Below are 23463 nucleotides of genomic sequence, written 5' to 3'. Positions count from 1 at the left end.
AGAATTCCAGCAAATGACAGCATCTGTATTGGTTATAGAATTCTCGCTCAGACCTCCTTGTTGAGCAATGGCAGATTCCTATTTCTATTAGAGGTTTAATCAGAGACTGTCTATTTCTTTTCAGACTGACTTAATACGTCCTGAGCAGCTGATTGAATCAAGATTAAAAAGGCTTTCTAGGAGAACATTTTTAAGAAAACATATTGACATAAAAATACATTGGCTGAATTTCTGGATTCATTGTGGATCAGATTAAGCATTGTGTTGATCCAACACATAATTTACTGAGTGAGCACCTTTGTGATCAAGATGCCACTTTACAATCAAGAGCTGTAACATAACTAAGAACAGTTTTAGTGGGAAATATGCTAATAATATGCAAATCTATTATAAAAGGTGTGACAGTTTCATTTATACAGGAATATATGTAATATTCATATTCATGTATGTTTTCAATGCATGTAAATCACTAATCCTGGACTATAGCATGGCATGGCATTTGAATATGCATATTTGGTATTCTTCCTATATTCATTATTTATTTTTCCTTTTTTTAGGCTTTCTGGACCCTAAAAAGAATTTTTTCTCTCATCGGATCCTTTCTAGAGACGAATGCATCGATCCTTTCTCCAAGACGGGGAATCTTAGGTGGGAATTGTCTGCTGCTAAAAATGACAACTAGATGAGTACATGCAGTGAACCTGCATCCGTTTTGTTTACACGTTAAAAAGGAAACCTGGAAGATTGATGGAAAACATGGAGTGACTCTTTCATTCATAACAAAGCGCTGTCACTAAAACAGCACTACAGCCGAAGAGATAAATAATGGCTCCTATGAGTGTGAACATCTGTCAAAAAGCTCAGCACTTTCAGCCAACGCCTGTCCATCTTTTTCTTGACAGGAACCTTTTCCCATGTGGGGATTCGATGGTCAGCATAATCGATGACCGAGAGGACGTGTGGAAGTTTGCACCAAACCTCATCACTGTGAAGAAATACATCTACTTCCAAGGCACAGGGGATATTAACGCTCCCCCCGGATCACGGGAATCTCAGATGGCCAAGAAAGGTGAAGTACTCGCACATATTTGAAAGCTACATGCATTTGTAGGAAAATCTAGTATTTCCATGTTTATACTATGCAGAGGGTCAAATTTGCAACAAACAATGTTTTGTCCAAGGGATTGTTTCCAGTACAGTGCACATGGCCCTGTAAAATGAACAAGCAAGTCAGTCCAGTGAAGGCACTGATATTCAGCTGCTCTTAAAACATCATAGTGTTATTACTTAACTTTTCTTAGTACATCATGTACTTTGAAATTGAGACAGAGCTAACGGTCTGCATCTCACTGACAACCAGCTCTGACATCAGATGAGGTGCATTAGGGTAAACCCTTATTAATTATATCTACCTCTAAATCATACTTGAGCATATATACCTCATGGATGACACTGGATCTAAAATTTCTTCTGCTCATTTGCTTATGTAGAATATATATCATATGTAAACTCTCAATATTTGTATATTTAGTGCACTACCCATTCTCAATCTGCCTGTTTGGAATGGGCTGTTTGCTTTGCCCGCCTGTCTCAGACGTCTCTCACACAGGTAGTGTGGTCGCTCTAACCTGATGAAATGGGCGCTTAAAGGAAAAGTGAGACATTCCACATCGCACACACTCTGACACAGCCAGTGTGGCCCGGGTGCAGGTTTGAACGCACCCAAATGCGTCCTGAGATCTGATCACTTGGATCACATTCTGAGGGGGTCTGGGCAAACCCCCAAATCTGTAAACTCTGACTTGATAAAACACAACATTATTCTGTCTTTGTTAAAACACAAATGACATGCATGATTATTTGCATGCGAAGAAGTTGGACAGTGTGAGTGTCACAGGAGACCGATGCATTTAAATCTTAGGTGTTAACACCACTGCTCACCGCTTGTGATCAGATTTCTCTGGACGGATGTTAATACCAGGTCTGAACTGGGCCTCTGTAAGCTTTCTTGGTCATATCATTTATTACCTAGAAAAATCACCCAGGCAAGATAGTCATCGGCACTGCATTCATGTCCAGTCAGACCCCTGGATACACATAATGAGCACCCACACCCCTGTAAACATAATTCATCATCGTGAATCAAAGGCACGTGTCAGTACAAAGACAGAACATCATAAGAGGTTCCAATACTTCACCTCTGTACCTTCTTCTGCGCTGCGATGGTTTCTCACAAAGGGAATCCTCTGAACAACAGTGTTACTCACTTCATCATCAAAGCAGGAAACATGCTGCTTGGAGCCGGCCAGTGTATCTCCTTGGGGGCTGTTGTAGAAACCCTCTCCTTATTTACACCCACTCTCTCAGGCTGTCACATTAATTTGCGGATAACTCCTGGTTGTACCAACCCCATGTTACAACAGCTGCCAGGCTCAGTAATAGCTCTTACATTGTTGATAAATTCAAAGGGTAAAACACAAACTTTGCCCGTGGTTAAATGTGTGGAGCCCTATATGTATAAATCACAAATCATAAGCCAGAGACACAGAACTCTACTGATTTTAATGCAACATGTCAGATTTAAGCACAAATCACATTTATACCAATACAAATAAAAAAACTCTTTATAAGGCATTCCCCCCAGGCATTGCTGCTTTGCAAGTCAAATAGTTTAACTAGACATTTATCTACAGATGTTCTATAAATCTCAATCGAAAGAAAAACATACCCTCATTTACATAAAGGGCTTTATTATATCAACAAAGCTCTTGGTGGCAGCTGATGAATTTTTTATTGCTTCTATTTACTTAACACATGGAGCTTTAAATATGATGAATATAATATACAGTATAAGTATACATCTTGAAAATGTTATGAGATGATGATCATTCAGCACCTCCGAAAGTAACTCAACTCATAACCATAACACATATGGTGTATAATTTGTAGAGGGAAAAAAAACTGCAGGGATGGTTTGATGTGGGTTGATTATTGCAAGTGCTCCCTGTCAACTGATTAGTGCAGCTTTAACGGTCCAGTGTGTAAAGTTTCACACATGCACAACAAAGCGGGAGGTTTTCTGCACAGACACAACAGCAACTAATCTCCGCATTATTCAGGCGAGTGGTGGATCAGCCTCTGTGCATCAGCCTCTGTGCATCAGCCTCTGTGCATCAGCCTCTGTGCATCAGACAGAGGCTGAAAGTGACTTATTAACTTCGCTGCGTAGATTGTTTACAGCACCCCGATACCGTCGTCAGCTCTTATCACCACAAACCCTCTTGAAACGTTCATCTGTGTCTTCTACCTGTGTGACACCGCTGTTTTCTATTAGATTTTTTCATATTTGAATCAGCCGCATGTGAAGAAGCCCCCCCCCCTTGCAAATTTGCAAATGGGATGCTCGGCACTTTCCTGGATTTCTATAGACTTTATCCACCTGGCCTCTTACTCTAAAGTGCATAGAAATCCAGGAAAGTGCCGAGCGTCCCATTTGCAAATTTGCATTCACACATAATATGAAAATATGGAGGAACTGGAGTCCAGTGCATGTCTGAAAGCAGCTTAAGATTAAGGTGAAAGGGATCTATTGGCAGAAATTGAATATAAAATATTCCTAGTGATAGTTTCACTAGTGTATAAGTTTCCGCAGTAAAATTAGGATGAGCCATATTAAATGGAGCTGCCTGGCAGCTCTCTATTCTCTTCTTCCAACAATGATCATATGAATATCTTTAATTTATGAAATAGGGCAGCAGGGCTCCTTCTGATTGGCTAATTATATTGACATGCAGTGTGTGAATGCATGACACGTATATCCCACATGTTGATATTGCAATGACGATAAATTTTTGATATATCTTCATCTCCAGCCATAACGATGTTGGCTGTCAGTCATCATCGATGGACGAGCTCACCAATAATAGAGAACTTCACAGAGGCGGGACCTTTCCTGCAACTGGGCGGGGAGAGCAGCAGAGTACTGCTAATTTTTTTTCATGATAATTCATAAACCCTACTTTGATATACTTGCTCTGTGGTATGAAAAACTCAGAATAGATATTTTCAATTGCTTTACACGGTCTTCAAAGACAACTCAAAGTGTGTGTGCGCCATTATCTTTGTGAGGAGCAATTTATACCTAGACCTTACGGAGTCAGGACATTTTGGGAAAGTGAGGACATTTTGCCAGTCCTCACTTTCTGACCCACTTTCAGTGAGCACTTTGAAGCTTGAGACTTTCTTTTATGGTTAGGATTAGAGTGAGGTTGGGGTTAAAACACTGGGAATGAATGCTGCACGGGCACGCATGGACCTTGAGTGTTAAAAGACACTTATGAAATCCCTCATTTAAACCATAATTGATATGGAATGTTTTATGCCAATGAGTGTCCTTATGTAGAAAGACAAACAAAGGTGTGTTAGTGAGTGTCAGTCAATATACTATTGATTATGGAGGGGTCATATTTTAACATCGTCGAAATCACGCTTTGATGTGCAATATTATATCACACACATTGCTGAGGGTACAAATATCTAGGCACCTCACAATTTGATTTGATTCTGATTCAGAGGGCTACGATTCGATTATAAAATGATTATTGATGTATCAAAGATTTGGATTTCTATACATTGTTTATTTTTGGTAGCATCAAGGCACATTACTCCGCTGGTCAACAAGAGATTCTGCTCCTCTTAGCTCACACTTTAGCTGATCTTTAGAAAAACCTGCTGAATTAATATTTATGTTGCAGGATTAGCAACATAAATATTAATCGCTTCTACTGCAACAATGAAAAAAAAACTCTGCGTTGTGTGATAATCTAAATATGTAAACTTCACTGCTTTTCATGTCCTATAACTTCTGATTATCACTGTGTTTATTGTTAAAGTGTAAATTGACGGCAGGTACTAATGTCATATGTTCGGAAGGTTATCATGGACCTTCCAGAATGGATTAATGCTCATGCTTCTCTCATGGTGCGTTACTTGAAACCATCATTGCAATGCATTCAAAATTGAGCAGAGGGCCAGAGTACAAAACATTTAAAAATAAACTACATCAAATGCGATAAGGTCCCTTTTTTACTGAAGTTTAAAGTTTTTACAACTGTAAATGCCAAGCTAACTGATGCTGTTTCCCTACCAGAGGTGAAACGATTCTGATCCACTTTCATGTCTTGTACCTGCAGGAGGTCCCTCAAGTCGACCAGCAGAGAGCACAGAATCAGCAGGGATGCCTGGCACAGAAGAGCATAATAATGGCCTCAGGAAAAGGTCTAAGGACCACAATCTGTCTGGAAAGGATGAGCCCACAACATCTCAGTCTTCTCAGGGAGTACCAACAAATGCACGGACTCACCCTACAGGGGGTGTGGAGGATGAATCAGGACAAAGTAAAGAGTCAGTGACTGAGGCGCTGCCTGAGGCCGGGTCGAGAGAAGCTCAGGAGGCAGATAGAACAAATATAAAGGAAGATGATAGCAAGAGGACACAAGAGGCACAGGAAGGTGCAAACTCATCAGCACCCAGCCATGAGTCCAACAACTTGGACTTTGACCTGTCAAGTGACAGTGACAATGACTCTATTACAGACAAGCCTCCCTCATCTGATAGTGATAGTGAAGGGAAGTCTAGCCAAACAAAAAAGAAACCCGCACAGGAAGGTGTTACACAAGAGCCCAGTGATGGGGAAGGGGCAAAGGTAGACAGTAAAGGTCAGGGAGAAGTAGACAACAGTTCAGATGGAGCAGAATCTTCAGGAGTTCTTCTCCCAGACCCAGAGCTCGGGAATGGCTGCTCAGATAGGAGAGAGCCAGAAACAGAGTCCCAGAATAGTGAACAGTCTGGGGTCACTACGGGGGAGGAACTGCTGGACCAGAGTATGGAGGACGAGGAGGAAGAGGAAGTAGATACTGACCAGGATGATCACCTGATCTACCTGGAGGAAGTGCTAGAAAAGGTTCATGCTGAGTACTATGGCCGCTACGAGGCGTTCCTGAGGAAGGACATCTCCGAAACGCCGGACATCCGCAAGATTGTCCCAGAGCTGAAAGGAAAAACACTGGAGGGCACGATGATAGTGTTCAGTGGTCTGTATCCGACCAACTACCCCATGGAGAGAACTCGTGAGTTCTACCATGCCAAGGCCCTGGGGGCCCAAATTGGCAAGAATCTGGTTCTCAACTCCCAAGATCCCAGTCGGACAACACATCTCATTGCAGCTAGAGCTGGTATGTATAAATGGTACCAATGTGAAATCTGTCAATTAATGGATCTTTCTAAAACTTCCAAAGTATCATTCTCAAAGTAGTTATATTTAATTGAACAAGTTGAAACACAACATAATTACCTGCAGTGGCTTTTCAAAGTATTATTTAGTAGCAGCTTGCTGGAAAACATGTGTCATGATTTGCTGATTAGAATAGAATAAAAAGGTTTAGGCTGACTTATTGGCAGATTTGTGTGCATTAGACTTTTGACTGAGCAGAGAGATAATTGAGCACACTGTCATCACAAAAATGTATCTCATGTTCTATTTGCAGTACTACTAATTTAAACCCACTGCGTTAAAATCTAGTTTTTAAACATATTGACTTGTCCACCTCGTCCCTTTGATAAAATACATGGTTTTAGCAAAATAAGCAGTCAATCCCCTGGCTGAGCATGTTTGTTATGTCACAAACCCAAGAAACCATTCCTGTCGACTGGTGATTGGAGCTCAGTAGCTGGAAAAAGCTCCTCAACAGTAAGAGTGAGCTGTGAGGGTGGGGAGATTGGGAGCAATTACAATATTTATAGGTTCTAGTCATGACCTGAGGAAGGAAGCTGTGGAGTTACATGAATGTGCAATAGTATAAACAAAATAAACATTAAACACTGACATTGATAATATATCGGGAAATATTTTTGCTGTAGGACATGCATCATGCATCAATCCCTTGTGCGGACTCTGCCGCTACCAATGAAATTAAATGTAGAAAGGTAATTACTGAATATGAATGCTCAAGCTGGAAGTCATTTAATTTATTTGGTCATTAATAGAATTATTATCAGCTACAATTTTCAGCTTCTCAGATCGCTACACTTACACTTGAGTAAACTTGATACGTTTTAGACCTCTGTCAAAGCAACAAAAAGCTAATTATTTGAATGAAAAATATAATTGCAGCCCCAGTGTATACCATGAATTACTATTGAAGAGAAGCGGCCAATCTATAACAGAATCACTATTGTTTATTTCATTTCAATCTTAAGAATTATAACTTAAATTGTGTGCAAGTCAACAACCAGCCAGTTGTAGATCTAGACCTCTGCGCTCCAGTGGATAAAAATGCATTCATATTTTAAATAAGAGTGATTTAGAAAATAGTTCATTGTGGCAGCTCCTTCTCTTAGTTATTAATTTCATTAACTAAAACACAGATCACTTCATGCTTGAGGCTCGGTTTATATGCATTTAATCCTCAAATGGTAAAATAACTTGTTAGTACACCTATGTAATTTTGAAGCTTATAAAATGATGTACTGCTTTGAAGAAGCCATTCCATCATGGGTCACCTTTTTACTCAGCACACTTAGCCTTAGTTAACTCATCACCATTTGCTTTCCTCTTCAGAAATGTCTCCAAGATCTGCATGCATTTTCTGATGGTCCACAACATATAGACAATAAAACATACAACTCTTCTTTAAAACTTTAAACTGAAAATATTAAAGCAGCTCCTAACCTGCAGATAAATTGCTATTCTATCTGAAACGCAGTGGATTCACGACTGTGTTGCTACCAGTCCAGTTTAGCATCATTGCCCTGGGAACCAGCCCCCCTGGAGAACAGCACTTGACCATCACTCACCTTGTGCAACAGGAGAGAAAACCCAGCCATAGAATCATGGCAATACAAGCAGTCAGTCACTTTGATGGAAATAACAACAGAAAACTCTTGTTTTGTTGCCAGACAAGCAACACATTACCAATATTCATGATAGAGTGCAGCTTGATCTGCAATTCTTTGCTAACCAAACCTGACAGGCATCGTGTTTCTTGTGTCAGAATCAGATCAAGGGTCCAATGTGTTCCCTGATTGCAGGCACATACAGCATAACAGAAATCAAGTAGCCCAATAAACGTGAACCTACCTGAATGATAAACAAAAGCTTGTGATTTCTCAGATCCATAGTGCATGTGCACTACAGTCCTCCAGTCAAGCTGATAATGAGCATGCTTTCCGAGAACTGTACAAGCCTGGCCAGCTGACTCCCTGTTGCTTGGAGTCACTAAAATGGGACAAAATAGTAAATAAATAATCACACAGCTCTTCTACACTTTCCAAAATGTATTCTACCAAATGTATCAAAGTCTAGTAATTTTGTAGGTTTGTGACACTCAGTAAGTCCCAGTGCTGTACCCTGGGGCTTGATTTACCTCCTCACCTGAAGCAAGACATAGCCATACATGTGAAGTTCTTCATTAATATGAAGTTTTAACAATGGGCTATTTCTCTGTTTCAAGAAAGTTGTTAGTAGGTCTAGGCAATTAACTGGAAATTTAGGGAAATTGACATTAATAACCTCTAACTTACTTGATTTTGCTAATGTTGGTTAATTTGGTTTATACATTTAACAGTGAGTGCATTCACAAACTGGGGGGTTTCCGCTACGTTCATTGCAGCGATGGCACGTAATGTAGTACAACCCTGCTTTATGTTCTTCCTCCTCATGCCCCCGCTGACCTGTGCTCACCTATACACGTTAATAACAAACACTAATCACTATTTATTAGGATCTGAACTGTACTGAAGTTGACTTAGTGTTAGTTTGATTCTCTCCGGAGTTATAAGACAGGTATTTAAACACAAGACGGAAAAACGAGAGAGACAGATCATAATCCGGAGGGTGGGAAGGGGCATTAATAATTGTTCATTAATCATAATCGAGATTAAAGTTAGAAATAATTGTGAAATTGATTTGAAGTCATATGGCCCAGCCCTAGTTGCTAGATGTTTTAGTGTGTTTAGGGTTTTTGGTACAACCAACTGGGGAGACGGATTAAAACTGCATGCAGGTCTTGCTGCAAAACATGCAACCTGCAAAATATCACAAACAATGATCTTGCTTTAAGTTAAGGGTAAGCGATATATTGTATATACTCAATTTAATACCGCAGCCTATCTGAAATATTGCAACAATTTCAGTGAAATAGTTGGTCATAAAATGAAACTAGGAAAAAAGGGATGGGACCAAACTCACATGGTTTAAGGCCTGTGAGAATTAGCATTTAGCTCATAGCACGACTGTGCCTAAAGTACATTCTCACAGAGCTGCTAGAATGACTGAATTATATTATGTTGTTTTCTTTTAGCAGCATAGTTAAAATAAAATCAGTTTGATTGTAATGCATATGTTCGCTCTGCTGCCTAAGGTGAAGAAAAATAATTAAAATGCCCAAGTGGACATCGCTTTGTCCAGTTTTCCAGTTTATGACTAACAGCAAAATACTGAGCGGGTGCAAAATGTGCCCAAACAGTGAGAGTCAATATCTGAACAAGCATTTGATTGTTAGCCATTCATGGCTTAAATGACCCGGCGTTAATGAGCCTCTACACCCAAAGATTCAATTTGGAGTCTTTGTGTCAAACATCAATGTGTTATTCAAGCAGAAACACGCCCCTCTGTTGATTTCACTCAAACAAAAAAGCGCCTCTTGGATTTCTGAGTAAACTATTGAGTTGGCAGAAAAGCGAAAGAAAAATCACTCCAAAAGACAAATCGTCCTTGTTATCTTTTCTAATAATATTGACCAGGCAATTATTTTTCCCTTTCTCTTCCAAGATAGAAAGTCAAAACATTGATCCGAATAATTCAGCAGTCCCGGCGGGAGAGTATTTCGTAAAAGCTTTTAATTGTAAGGTCAAAACGTTTTCCCACGTTCACTCCACCCAGGCACAGAGAAGGTTCGTCGGGCACAGGGATGCAACCACCTCCATGTTGTCAATCCCGACTGGCTGTGGAGCTGTCTGGAGCGCTGGGAGAGGGTGGAGGAGCAGCTGTACCCACTAAAGGAAGACTACTCCAAGATGCCGAGGTAATGAGCTGTCCAATGAGCCATGGTCTTACAAGCCTCCCCAAACCTAAAAAATGTTAACTGAAAAATACTGCCGATATTGATGACATATTTAGTCCATTTATCAAAATCCCGCTTGAGGATGATCCTTACTCTCTGATCTCTTTTGTGTGAAAGGAGCAACAGTCCAGCAGCCTTTCCTGATAATCAGGGCATCCTGCAGAACCCTCTTTTCCAGCCAGCTCCCATCCACCACAGGCCTCCACCTCCAGAGCTAGAGGTCCGGATCTACGACCCGGTCACAGGGAAGCTGATCCGCAGGGGCCAACAGGTGTCACAGCCACTACCCTACCTCCAGGCGTCAGGGTCAATGTTGCTCTCTGATCACCAACAGTCTTGTCTCAGGTACTGCAAGAAATTAACCACATTTGTGCAATGTTAGCAAGCAGTGAATGAAAGTGTATCAAACAGAGATAAGCTTCTAAAAGTCTAACAGTCTGAATGCAGCTGACCCAACATATGCACTTTGTGTGGCCTGTACAACGTACAATCTGTAGGGTGACTAAATGAAAAATAATTCCTGAGTGAGTTATGAGAGAATTATTCGGATAATATACATCAAACCGTTTGCTTTTTATGTACATTTATCCAATCAGATAATCTTTGTTGAATCAAAATGAGGCAATCATGATAGATGGTCACATTGAAAGACTGCAACAGGAAAACAATTCCTCTGATCAATACATATATCTACTGCTCTCTATTATTCTTCACTTGGCTGTTGACTGTTATGTATTTAACAGCATCCAGTAGAACAATGACTGGTTTTCCTGTGATCTGATTCGTCAGTAGCTATTACCTCAAACTCAACCTGCCCTGGAGGAGGTTAGCAACTCAGCATAAGTTACCATGGTGATTTACCCCATTTAGAAGTAAAGCAGCTTTATAACAGTGAAAACCCGGAGTGAACCCTTACCATCAACTCCCTCTCTCTCATCTGTCTCACTCTGGACATTGCGACCCTTTGGGGTAGTGCAGAATTATAGACACAATGTATGGAAGTGAAAGTTATGCTTTTGATGTCTTTTCTGTTTTAATATGAAGTGCAGATTTGGACATAACATAACATAAATTTAAATCTTAAATGTATGGCTTTGTGCTCTGGGCCTTATTTCTATCCTCCCTTCTCTGTAAACGTAGACAGCTGCTACTGTAGAGCTCCTGTACTCTGTCAATTATCCCCAGTGGAGACATGCAGCATCTTCATCTTTGAACTGAGGCACAGTAAAACCCCCCAACAAGCCCTTAACTGTATGGATTGTCTGGTGGCAGGGGAAGCCAGACTAATCCTGTGCGGCCCATCTTTTCAACTGCACATTAGGTCTTTAAAATAGTACATTAAAATCCAGGCTACCTTACACTACTTATACGATGTATTTTACTATTATCGTAAAAAATGTTTTCATATTCATCCACTTATATAAATAAGCCAAAGATGAAATGCCAGATTCAAGAAAAACAGTTTTTCAAATTCAGTTGTGTGATCTTCCACTCCATCCTTCATTGTACAATACATGGTAAATGCTGCTGAAGAGTGTACTCTACAGCGGAGTGGCTGTGGCCTGACTGTTTTTCACTGCATAAACTTAATATATCTTGACTGGACAGTCACGCCAGCTTAAATTGTTTTGAATTTATTTTATCAGTGATGATACGCTGTAAGTAATAATCACAAGCATGAAATCGGCCCACTTTATTAATGGCTTAGAGGCAATGTGGGGGTTTAGGGAGATGCGTAAACTTTAATATTAATTAAATCATCTAAGAAGATCTGTTCAATTAAGCACAAGGCAAAGTATAGAAACATCCTCTTCCCACTTGCATAAGATTTGCATCTAATGTATGTAATAAAGAGAAATTCATGGTCTCTAGGTCAGCATTCAGTCCTTCACCTTGCACACTCCATCTGCAAAATGTTGTGAAAAATGTTTGCAAATGAGTGTGTTTCCCTTATGATTCCTGTGAAGAGTGCTTTAAAACAAGAACACAGTTCAAAGCAGGACAAGCAAACCAGGAGATAAAATAATAAAAAGTAATCATCCCGTATTTATAATGTGTGAAATTATTTGTAAATGAATATGGTTGATTAGGTGGCAAAAATTGGCCTCCAAACAATAACTGAAAATAATGATGGATGGTTTAAATCAAAATCAAATTTAGTTTTGTACTCGGTTTAGGATGGGGTTTTTTTTCATTACTGTTCCACGTCAATTTGAATTAACCCTGTGTGACTAAACATTTATGAAAATTTGGTCTGTTTTGAAAAAAACAACAACCAATAAACGACTAATCAGTGTTTTTTGTGTGTTATATCACCCCAGGGGAAATTCAAAGGATCAGCAGGATGACGCAGCAGGGCCCAGCCAAGACGACGAGCAGCCGGGGCCGTCTCGTAGGAAACGACAGCCAAGCATGTCAGAAACTATGCCTCTATACACACTTTGCAAGGAGGATCTAGAGAGCATGGATAAAGAGGTAAGATGTGAGAAAACTCTTCTTTGGCTCATCCTATTAATTTGACCTCCAAAGATAGAAGGCTTACAAAGTAAGAATAAGAATGTCCCAAGAGGCAGGAAAATCCCTCATGTGACTAAGACCTTTCCATGTAGAGCAGTTTTGATGTATTTGCTTGTTGTAATTTACTCGATGGACTGTAAAATTTTTTAAATACAGACACAAACTGTATATACAGCAATCAAGGCATTCAAATACTCTTTTCTCAGCAGTTTTCAATGAACATCACAGTCGGAGACGTCTCTAATATCCACCTCTAAGATTATTGCCAAACTGTGCCGCTTCCCTTAATCAAGCAAGCTTTGTTGAAGGTACCCTAACCAACTTGAGTTTCAGAAGACTTTCTGTGTTAACTTTTAGTCATTTGATGCTCTTGCATAATGGAGTCTTTGTTGTTTTGACTTCTCTTTCACTCCTTCTTTCCTGTTGCTCACTTTATCTAATAAGAGCTTTGAGATCTGCCACCCTTTGCAGTGTTGATGGAGCTGTAATTAAGTATTTATTTAAAGACTCAGCACTTCTGTACTCACTCCAAACCAATAGAGGGAATTTATTGGTAAACAGTTCAATAATAACTATTGGTATCACAGCTTTCATGCAAATATGCAGCCCAAAGCTTTTTTCAAAACCAAAAATCTAATAAACTGTAACAATAAAACAAAACAAAAAACACAATACAAATATAATACATCAAAATAGATGCAACCAAAGTAAAAGAAACTTACCAATTATTATAACCCCAAATTAAAATCATGATTAAAAAATATATATCTTAAATTAAAGGGTGTTTGCTGATCTGAGATCGCGGAGAGAGTATTCAACAGTTTAGTGCCATAAGACAGAAAGTCGTTTTATTAGATTTCTTGCTAGGTTTTCTAAAAGAGAAGCAGTAAAACATATGTCGCCACTAGAACATTAATTGAAATGGAGTTTCTGATGTAGGAACGTGCTAGGTTAAGACTTACTACTACTCAACTACCTTTAAAACCAGGTGCAGGTCACGGGTAGTAACAATATATAGACCAAAGTTTAAAAGGACGCTTCTCTGGTGAATTAGAATTATACAATTGTGTATCATCTGCATTATAGTGATATTTGACATCATAAGGATGAATGGATAAAGAAAATAGAGCAGGACCGTTAATCCTTTGCATGGTTTTGTGAGTGGATTTTCATGTGAGGTTTTTGTAGCCTTATGTTATATTTAGTAGTGACATTTATGGTTGACTGCCTCCTAGTGGGCGGCATGGTGATGCAGTGATGAGCGATGTCACTTCACAGCAAGAGGGTTCAAAGACTTTGTGGACTTTGCATGTTTTCCCGGTGTGGGCTTTCTGCGTGGACAGATTGATGTTAGGTGAACTAAAGACTCTAATTGACCGTAGGTGTGAATTTGAGTGAATGGTTATTTGTCACTGTATGTAATCCTGCGATAAGATGTCAACCTATCAAGTGTGTACCCCGCCCCTCTCGCCCAATTTCAACAGGGATTTGCTCCAGCTAACCCCCTGACTCTCAAAACACTATAGACAATGAATACCTTTCTGTGCATGTGTGCAGATTTCTGTTCTCTAGTCTTGCTATTTGTTGGTAAAACCTCTGGAAAAGTTTGATTGAATGGCTCTCACCTCCTTGTCACGAATGACAGAGATGGTTCATTGTTCTGAATTGGAATAGCATTTTAATCCAATTCATTATGCAGCCATTGTAGACAGCTCTTGGCTTATCTACGAAAAGTGAATCGATAGACAGCTTGGAAAACATCACAGCAACACGTACTTTGATGCTGTATCTTCCACACATTTTCATCTATTTTGATCTTGAGTTAACCTCAGATAGCTATCATCTCAGCCATTTTATATGTTGTGCCATTCTTGTAAGGCTGGTGAAGTGATTGCTAATGTCTGAGAGCTCTGGTCCTCATGTTTGGATAATGCTCTTTAATGGAGGCCGAATTCTGCTAATGCTTCAGCAGGGGAAAATGTGCAAAGTGATACTTGAGATCTGCCAAGAGCCTCTCAGTAGGTGATTATTCTAAAGAAAAAGCTTTGCGGTTTGTTCACATGGGACACGTTGCAACAAACTATGAGGTCACTTTTTGGTTAGTGGTAATTTTTAATTCAAATCATTTGCCATATGGGCTTATTATCCAAAGATGTATGTGTGAAGTGCCTCGAGAAAATAATTATGCAAATCCCCTCAACTCTGAAAATCTAAAAAATTCAGTGTTGATGTTTTAAGTTGTAGAATGTGTTTATGTTAACATGGCATAGAACATAAGTGGATAAGTCGATGCATCAGTCCAGAAGACACTGATACTTATACTTTCTCGGTTTGGAAATGTGCTATTTTCTCTCCCAAATAATGAAAAAAGACATTAAATTGTTTTGGTAAAACATGAAGATCATGTATTTATGAGTTTGATGGAGAACAGCCGAACTGACACGATCGCACCAGTGTGCAGGGGAGTGAATGATACATTTTTCCTATTTGTAGATAAGATATAATTAAAAAAAGGACATTTGTTGACTTTTTCTAAAAGTGCAAAATATTAATATGAAAAGCATGACCCAACAAACCACAAGCACCTGAGCTGTTAACAGCCCTACACACTGTAATAAATAACATTCTTGCTCTTTACGCCAAAGTACCTTTGAGGTTTTGTCGCCTTAAACCATTAGGTCCAATGTAGGTTATATATCTTGCAAGGAAATGGGACTTTAGTTTAACTTAATGGTCTGGATGTCAGTTTGATTGGTCATGCTTTAAATGACAAACTGGCTGCCGTTACTGTGCTGCCTGGTTAACTCAGTTGAATTTTGAAATTAAGTAACTCTGTAGCTGCAGGCAACAGCTCTGCAACTGCTGTGCAATAAGTTTCTGAGAATGGACGTTTGTCAGCTTTTTTCCCTGTTACACCCATGTGCTTGAAGATGGTGCAGGGCTGCATCACATATCCTTTGAGAATTAGATGCCTAAAATACTGCCTGAGCCACGAGCTATTTAACATTTCCCTTAATATTTTATATCTACATCTCGGGGCTCTCAATTTAGAGTCTCTTTAAGGATTAGGCTGTGGCATAATCTATTGATTTAAAAAATGATATTTGTCTAATAAATAAAGGTTTCTGTGGCTACACATGTCAAGGCTTCTGTTCTTGAGTTGTGTATTTGCTGTTCATAATGATGACAGGGCAATTGTAATACTTGAAATTCAGAGGTAGATAAAGGTAGACCTCTCAATGCTAGCTAATGTAGATACCTAGCTAATTAGGCTCCATAAGGTCATGGAAATAAAGATAATTTTACATTTTCTTACATAATCTGTAATGCCACAGAAAAATGTAGTGTCAAATGCTCCTTGGCCATGGTAGTAACGCAAGGTTACCACAAAGCTTGCTGTGCTAAGATTTACAGGTTATTTTAGAGCTGAGAAACAGTCATACATCCATTCTTTTTTGTTGCCTTTTTGGTTTTAGAAAGGCCTAAATTTCTTTCTTTTTCTAAAAAAAAAAAAAAAAACTGCTTTTGTTTCTATCAGACATCATGATGACTGCAGCAGGAAGCAAACTGGAAACTGGTTCTATTATTAATATGGAAGTGGGACATGCAGTGGTTGGGTCATCTCAGCTGGGATGATTAGACTGAAAAATGTTTTGTCTGTTTCCTCTTTTGGATAATGGGGGATTTGCAATGGAGAGAATGTGCCAATTGAAAAGCATATTTTTCTTGATTATTTGAATAAAATGTCCGCAATGTGTTATGATATTAAGATATTGCTGGCTTGCATCTTTGTTCACCACGTGATTTATTAAAATGTGTTGGGATTTGATAATAGAGAAGCGCAGGATAAAGATGGATCTCTATTTGATTTCTCACATCCAATAATATGTGTTTTTTTAAGCTGAAATTAAAGAGGTCTTCTAACTGTGTAAGGGTTGGCCTCTTATGAAGATGGTCATGAACAAGCTTAGAATTGCAATAGCAATAATTCATCTGTGAACTCCTTCAGAGACATGATCTATCTACCCAATGTACCCTCAGTAGAGGTGCCAGAACTAATGTATAGTACATGCATGCAGTCTTATTTATCTCACCTTGGCTGGGCCTCTTTAGCTCTAAAGCACTGTGCTTTTATGTTTTTATGAGTCACTACTGTTGTGCAATACAACAAGTCATTGTTGCATGGCCTTAACATAAATGTCCAATCTTACTCAAAGGTCAATCTCTTGCTAATGCAACACAACTGCAGTCTGATTTGGTTAATGAGGTGTTCACGGCTCACACACTGGATATCTTTCCCGAAACACCAACAGCATTTACTGTGTAAATTTGACATTTTGATGGCTGAAGCATTATGCTGAGTGAAGTTCACCATTGAGCAAGGATGATTTGATGATGTTTTTTCCCCCCATTGTTGAACATCCATTCAGACAGGGATCCTTCCTTCAATTTCTAAAACTAAAAAATACTTTCAACAGCATAATACATTTAAGATTCAGTGTGTAGAATTTAGTGACATCTAGTAGTGAATTTGCATGTTGCAGCTGGAATCCCTTTACGTCACCCTTCCAAACATGAAAGAGAACCTGTGGTAGCCTTCATACTCGTAAAGGTGTTTAGTTTGTTCAGTTGGACTACTATAAAAAACATGGCGGCCTCCATAGAGAGGACCCGCTCCTGGAGTAAATATGAATTATTTAAATATAAAGGCTCATAAAGAAAACCACAATTCGCACAGATTAGATGAAACACATTAGTGAAACCATCACAAGGATTATTTTATATTCAATTTCTGCCTATAGATCCCTTTCATCTAAACATTACACACTGGATCTTTAACAATGAAGAAACATTCAGAGAGCAGGGCAAGGGGGAGTGTTTGGAATTATTACATAGATTCTATCCAGTACTGACCTTTAGCTTACAGGCTAATGCAACACATGGTCTCCATGCATGGAACCATTGCCACAGTCAAGGAGGAAAAAAAAAGTTTTTTTGTAGATGAAGAACTTCTAACAAAAATAAGCAAATCTGACTAAAGGCCAAAGCTTTATGCAACAATAGCTGTGTTGCAGAGACTTCTTACACATCAATAAAATATAAAATAAAACCACAGATTTTTCAGTTATAGTATAAAATAGAATTTATATTATTATACAAGTAAGCTTCTTGACTCATAGCAAGAAGGTTCTGGGTTGATGTAGATAAGAGTCTAAGCCTTAAGGGACAATTATAGGTGTATTTGACATAGAATATGATTCATACATTTGTGATTTTTGACTCTCAACACCACTTAGGCACATTAACTTTAGCCAGGTTATTTCTTGCAGGTCTGGGTATTTACTTCTTGAAAGCAATGCTGAATCCTTGTCCAACATCAAGAAATGGACTCTGAGGGTCCTTTGTAGATTTCAAAATGTCATTTTCCTTGGACTGCCTTTGCTAAAGGGCAGTCTCTGACATTCTTAAACACTCTAGATCTTCAGGGCAAATAGAAAGCTAGTCTTAATTGGCTCGAGCAAGGTACACATGAGTCAGGTAAGACAGCCGCGCATTTAAATGTCACCAATGGTTACATGATGGGATGTGTCAGGTTACCTGGAGCAACATGTGCAGAGCTGCCCTGCAAAGAATCACAGCATTGTACATGCTTGGTGATCTTTCTTTAGAATTGCTGTTCCCGAGGCTGTGTGATTAGTGGAGCTGGCTGGAAACCCTTCCTTCCACTGCTTTCTCTACCACCATAATGCACCATATTTAATATCGGCCCCTTATTATTTGATTCAGGAATAGCTGCCCTGTGATCTTTTGGCGAACCAACAGTCGATGAATAAGATTGTACAGACTGCAAAAGCTTTATGCATTGCAGCAGGTCAGTTGATGAATTGTTAACATAGAAAGTCCTGCTAATGAAGCTTTAAAGAACACAAGGTTAACAGCTAAAACCTTCTTCCCACTTGAACCAGAATGTCCGCCTCAGATGCTATCACAGTGTCTCTTACTTAAACGATAACATTGCCTATTGAGTGTATTGCGTTATTATTATCATTATTATTTAATGACGGATTTCTCTCTTTATATATATGCATTAAACACGTGAGTAGTGAGGTGTTTAAAGAGTGCTAATCATTTGGAGTCATATTTCTGGACACATGATGAAAGTAGGTCTAATTTTCAGTCTTCTGTAGCTCTGTTAAGGTCTTCTCGATGTATTTTCTTGCTCAGATTTAACAATTGTCTTTTGATTTCTGTTTTTTTTTTTAAGCAGCTAGTCCTCACACCGAATAATTACTTTTTTGATGAAAGGAGCAGTCCATGCACCACTTCACTTTCAGAATAAGGCATCAAAACACACATTACACTACAGAGTTGAAAGTGAGTATTGGCTGGATTTGAATCTGTCAGTGGATAACATTTTAACTGCCTTTACCATTTCCGGAAAGTGGATTTATCAACACCGTTCAACTTTAATTCAAATGAAATCCTGATGAGTCAATGAATTGCAAATGAGTTGGGGGAGGATTTAGACACAGGGCAGAGTTGGGACGACGTGTGTGTCACCAAAGGGGCCCTCAGAGACATGGCTCATTAAGACGAGGATCATAGGAGATCAGTCATACTGATCCCAGGTCTCCCACCGCCTGCATATATTGATCTCTTACAGCCTTTGAGAGATGTAATCCTCAGAAGGTGCTGAGGAGAACAATCTTCTGCATGAGTTTGCAAAATGGCAGAGGCTTTTTAGGATTTTCATCTTGAGGCTATAGAATTGCATATTGATGTCATTTGTTGGTTAAAGCATAATAGTAACCTGGGAGCCCAATCCCCTGCTGATGGACCCTGTGTTGCTGTGGCTTATATGTACCACAGAGTAGACAAATCCAATATGTAGTATATGAAAGCCTTTATTGCTCTGTGGCAACAGACTTGCAGTGACCATTAATTACAGCTGCAGTGTGAAGAATTGCAGACGTCCCCACAGAGACTCCACACATAAAGTGAAAGATCATCCAAAGGCTTTGCCTCAGCTGAAGGTGAGGTTTCTGCTGATTTAAAAGCTTCATTCCATTTTTCTCTTTGCAAGAAAGCCCCAAGTTTGGTTGAACTCTTGTGACGAGGCCAGCTGAACCAAGCTGCTCTGGCCTGATAGCAATGCTGCTTGTCAACGTGACATTTCAGACAGTTTTTAATTGAAAGGGCCAAGAAAAGATGTGAAGTCTGTGGTATGTAGAAGAGCTAGGGCAATAATTGCAGTAGTTTGGCATGAAGTCCATGGAGATTGAAGATGCCAAGTAAGGCTTTTAATAGACTGAGCGTAGCAGATAGGGGTTATGGGTTATGATGTGGAAATGTCATGTCAGTAGGACTGGGCCATTCCTGATAAAGAAGTATTGTCTTACAGTATAGAGACTGGCCTGGGTTTTAATAGTAGTTTAACTTTGGATTGGCTTTGATTAGACACAGTACAGACTAATGTCCGGTTATCATGGGATTTTTGAGATCCTACTTGTATGTTAATCTTAGAAAAAGGTTGTTATGTTATTTATTTTTCAATTGATTAGACCTTCTACATTGAGCAAAACTGCAAAACATTCACTAGTTTACTCTTTCTTAATTTGAAGATGAGCGGATTTTCTCTGTCTGACATGGTTGTAGATTAATGTCTTCGGACGAACAAAACAAAGCACAATATAAAGATAATATCACAGTAATGGTGCGTTCACACCCAACGTGGAGCAAATGTCTCGCCAAACACTTCAATCACACCTGACACCCATCAACATACAGTAATTCATATTTTAGGAATGTTTGCAAATTCATTAAACATACTACTTTTAATGGCAAAAACTTTTTCACAATCTTTATATAATGATGATAGTGAATAAATGATTATATTAATCATGGGTTATTAAACAATGGCATAGCAGCTATTGCTGAAATGTGTTCATCCACTGGAAAGGTCTGTGAATCCAATTCATTTGGAACCAATGAAGCAGCAAGCAACTTGAAGAGACAAATAAAGATCAAGTTGGCAAGATGTATAGAGAACATTGAAGAATAATAAGAATAAAACTGAACAAGTAACGACACAAATGAAATTCAAAACTATGAAGCTGTTCTTGTATAAACTCCAGCAGTTTTGGCAGAGTTTAACTTTGATTGTTTATTTGCATAGTAGAAACTAATAAAGAACATATGTGAAGCAACAAGCAGGCAATAATCTTGCTTAAAGTTATTTCAATGCATTTATCTTATATTGGTTCTCCATTTGATTTCTTTGCTCTCTTTATATACATTTCTTGTTGCAGGGGTCCCCAAAACCTTTTTTTTCTCCGAAGACCTGATATTTTAACTGGTATTTTTATTATTGAAGACATTATTTATTTATTTATTCGATTCATTGTTTTATTCCATAAAATGTCAGAAAATATGAGAAATGCTCACAAAGATATTTAGTTTACAACAACAGCAAGGACAGACACTTAAATTGCAGAAGCTGGAAACAGTGAAGTATATTTGCAACACTTATAATTATTATGCTTTTAAACATTAATTGAATTTTAACATTTTGCCGGATCAACTTGTTCAGAAACTCAACAAATCAAAACTAAAAGTGAAATCATCAGACTCAGCTGAGTGTGTGTTGCTGTCCGTGGTGCTGAAATTATCCACACGTTACCACTGAGCTTGCGAAGCTGTGGGATACCAGTTATCAGACCAGTGCTTGAGGGTCAGGCACAATCAACCATAATGCCGACACAAGCACATTACCGCTCAGAGACAAGCCACTCCGTCACCCAGCGTCTGTCCCTAAACCTGGAGCTCTATGAATATTCCCTCTGCTCCGGTTGCTATTCTCACAAGAGCCCTGGCAGCCTGACAGAAATATCGCACGTCATCTGACTGTGGCGAGATGTCCACTTTTGGGCCTCACTCAAACAGTTAAAGCTCATTCTGGCAGAAATAATTTGGTCTGGCTTTTTAATTTTTTGTCTGAACCAAAGTGATTCAACCAAGTGTATCATTGATATAAAACTTTCTGATACCTGAATTCTCTCGAGTTGATTCTGTGAAGTGTTTTTGTGTTTGAAGCGGTTCTGTTTCAAAGAATGTGTTTTGTTGTTTTAGCTCAGCTTTACCTAACCACCCTCGACTAACCTCAGCTCCAGTGTAGCACGTCTCTCTTAAAAAAGAAACCAGTACCTTCCTGTTTGCGGAGCCTCTTAAGAACAATTGTTCTCAAAGGATTTCTGTGTACTCTGCTTGTGCGTGCTTCAGCTTACCTTCATGTAGGCGTCGGTAGAAGTAGAGTGAAGATTCATATTCTCGTTGCCATTGTTCCCGTCAGATTGGGACTTGGCCTTTGCTCGGTATCTGGATGGCGGTCAGCCTTTGATGTAACCTCAAGCTAATGAACATGTGAATACGGTTGTCAGCAGAGCGACTTTTGAAGCTTTTGTGCTTCTCATTGACCCGTCTCACCAGTCCCTCCATCTTACCTGACATATCTTTTGTGGCCTGACTTTTACAAGTCAGCACAATGCCTCAATGTCCTTCTCTTTTCTTATACATTTGCATTCAATTCCTTTTCTCACCAGGCCTAAGGTGAGCTTTTTTTCCACAAAAGCAAAGAACCCTATCTTCCTCCCCGCCCACATGAAACGACCTGTCTGTAATCTGTTTCCATTCAGCAATCACCTGTCTTCGCTACAACCATCTCTGACTACCATTTGCAGATGCAGTCATTCATTTTGGCAGAGAATAAACTTTGAAACCCCCCTTCATTGGGGATGTGCTATGTAAAATTGTCCCTGCACACTCCTCAATCTGGTAAATACACAAGCTCCTTGTACAATAACCCAGCACAAATGCAAATTGTCCAGGACAATGAGCGCTGATTGACTGTCTGCATGGAACTGTGTCAGGCTCTCGCTATGGGCTTCTTTTCTTTTCTCTGAAGTTTTCTTCCAGAGACTCTATTGTGTCTCTTCAGAGACGTGTTAATTTACTGAGACATTGATATTTTTCTTTTTAATGTCGGACCTGTGCTCTTCAGAAACTTTCTCCCCTGCTTGCCTGAGTAAACTTCTCTCTCGGTTTGCTTCAAGCTCTGCAGGGTTACCTCAATGCAATTCATTTGTTTTTTGATTGTTTGATTTCAAGCTTGGGGCAAATTTGCCATTGTAATCTTTTAATTAAACCTGCAAGACTTTTTGAAACCTTTGAAATGTGTATTACAGTGGAGCATGAATAATGAAAGACCTGAACCTCTTGCAAAGCTGTCATCATTATGCATATTAAAAACACAGGTCATTGCATACAGCTGTGGACTGCTTAAACGATAGTGTAGAAAAGTGTGCTGCTGTTGTTTGTATTTCTTGGTCACACTGGACCAGATCAGCCTGAAGTCAGCAGTTGGCATCTATGTTACTAAAAACGAACATTTGTTGAAACTTTAAAAACTCAATTTTCATTATGTTGACATTGAGCACACCAAGGTGCCTTTGAGCCAAGGTCCTTAACCCCAACTTTTCCAGTGGAGGTTCTCATCAACCCACAGACAGCCTGTGGTTTTACCTGGCAACTGTGTGAATGTGTTTAACTGTGTGTGGGGTTTCTGCAAAACAAATAAATACAGGTCAAAAAATATAAATTAAATCTTGTAGCTTCAGTATTTATTTAGCAACTATCAAGGGAAAGATTGGATTGTTGCCAGCCTACACCGCATTTAACCTGCAGTCGTTGCTCTGATAAATATTACTACTAACAACATAAACATTAATGTGATTGTTTTAATTGTTAATTTAGTGGTGGTTCAAGCAGC

General features: G+C 39.1%; 1 protein-coding gene across 2 annotated transcripts in view; it reads left to right on the top strand.

The window, feature by feature from the left end:
• ctdp1 (CTD (carboxy-terminal domain, RNA polymerase II, polypeptide A) phosphatase, subunit 1) overlaps window positions 1–23463 on the top strand; it is a 63228-nt gene that overhangs the window by 7305 nt on the left and 32460 nt on the right. For both annotated transcript variants that reach the window (XR_002202877.2, XM_020090811.2), the window contains exons 6-11: window positions 558–648; window positions 903–1069; window positions 5193–6233; window positions 9941–10082; window positions 10239–10466; window positions 12443–12596. Coding sequence is in view for 1 of the 2 variants with exons in the window: in XM_020090811.2 (XP_019946370.2) it covers window positions 558–648; window positions 903–1069; window positions 5193–6233; window positions 9941–10082; window positions 10239–10466; window positions 12443–12596 (1823 nt within the window). In the remaining variant the exon portion in view is untranslated. The remainder of the gene's footprint in view (window positions 1–557; window positions 649–902; window positions 1070–5192; window positions 6234–9940; window positions 10083–10238; window positions 10467–12442; window positions 12597–23463) is intronic.

This window comes from Paralichthys olivaceus, chromosome 20 (genome assembly GCF_024713975.1).
Source record: "Paralichthys olivaceus isolate ysfri-2021 chromosome 20, ASM2471397v2, whole genome shotgun sequence".
Taxonomy (NCBI): domain Eukaryota; kingdom Metazoa; phylum Chordata; class Actinopteri; order Pleuronectiformes; family Paralichthyidae; genus Paralichthys; species Paralichthys olivaceus.
Note: the sequence above shows the minus strand (reverse complement) of the source record. Positions and strands in the feature narration are given on the sequence as shown.